The sequence below is a fragment of the Saprolegnia diclina genome (genome assembly GCF_000281045.1).
Source record: "Saprolegnia diclina VS20 unplaced genomic scaffold supercont1.2, whole genome shotgun sequence".
In the NCBI taxonomy this organism is placed as follows: domain Eukaryota; phylum Oomycota; class Saprolegniomycetes; order Saprolegniales; family Saprolegniaceae; genus Saprolegnia; species Saprolegnia diclina.
In genome coordinates this window covers 1,192,936-1,194,072 of record NW_008246069.1, presented here as the reverse complement: position 1 = coordinate 1,194,072, position 1,137 = coordinate 1,192,936, and the positions used below count along the sequence as shown (strand labels likewise).

The 1,137-nt window shown below is 55.2% G+C and overlaps 1 protein-coding gene across 1 annotated transcript; it reads right to left on the bottom strand.

Moving 5' to 3' along the window:
• Positions 1-424: 424 nt before the first annotated feature.
• SDRG_01013 (hypothetical protein) lies at positions 425-954 on the bottom strand. The gene has a single exon (XM_008606521.1). It carries the CDS (start codon positions 945-947, stop codon positions 483-485), a length of 465 nt encoding a protein of 154 aa, XP_008604743.1. The 5' UTR covers positions 948-954; the 3' UTR covers positions 425-482.
• Between the last annotated feature and the right edge of the window lie 183 nt (positions 955-1,137).

The following is a 1,137-nucleotide window of genomic DNA, read 5'->3' as shown; positions in this document are numbered from 1 at the left end:
TCGATATCGACCCCCCAACACCCGAAGCTACTCGCCTCCGCCAATCGTTGCACCAACAAGGTCGTCTGCCTAGCACCAACTAAAATACATACCAGTAATCCATATGATTTCATCGTTCCTACCAGCCCACTCCCCCGGACCCTAGTTAATCTCTCAGCCGAGAAACTAATTTTTCCCTTAGATTTCACTTTTGGCTCGAGGTCTTTGAAGACAGGATTGCCTGCATCCATAATTCCATGCCTGGCAACGCCAATGCCAGATTCCGTCGCTGCTGCACGCAAGACCACCAGGCGAAGTTCGAGGTCCAGAGCGTCACTGTCAAGAAGCAAACCGGCGTGATCGACTGTGGCCTCCACCTTTTGGGCAACCTCGACAAAGGTATCTCGAGCATCCCTTGGTAATTTATGCCTTGCTTTGATTTCGCTTTGATTGAAGCACACAACTCGATTCATTGAGAGGCAGGGGATATTCCCAATCGACGTCTACTCGGCCGAGACATCGCGGACCATGTCCACGTGCTCGACGGTATAGTGTATGTACGGTGCTGACGTGACGCGGAAGCCAAAATCTTCGTAAAACGATCGCAAATACGACTGCGCGCCGATCTCAATCGCGTCACGAGGCCACCGCGCACTGCACTCGACGATCGCGCGCCGGACGAGCGCCTTTCCGAGGCCTTTGCCGCGCGCATCGGGCGCCGTGAGGACGCGTCCGATCATTGGTCGCCGCTGCGAGTCGTGTTTGGCGCCTGGCCCGAGGAGCCGCGCGTAGGCGACGACATTGCCCTTCTCCGAGACGTTGAAGAGGTGCAGACAGCGCTTGTCGACGTGGTCGAGATCCAAGTACGCGCTCTTTTGACCGACGACAAAGATTTGACAGCGCAGGTGTAGAATGTCGTACAAGGTCGACGCCGAGAGTTGGTCAAAGGAACAGCAGACCCACGTCATGAGGGAATGGTGTTTTTCTAAATGTGGATTGCTGAGTGGCCCCGTTTGTGTGGACCAGACGGCGGCGGACGTTTTCCAGAATATAGACCTGCTGTTGTCCATGCATATGGTGTCGCTCGTAGCCTTTGCTTGTGGACACTGTGTCTGGGGTTGGCGATTGGCGTGATCGATTCCAGTCACGCAGTCGCCG

Excerpts from the sequence above, each read along its gene's own strand:
- SDRG_01013 (XM_008606521.1), bottom strand. The coding sequence starts at position 947 with ATGACGTGGGTCTGCTGTTCCTTTGACCAACTCTCGGCGTCGACCTTG.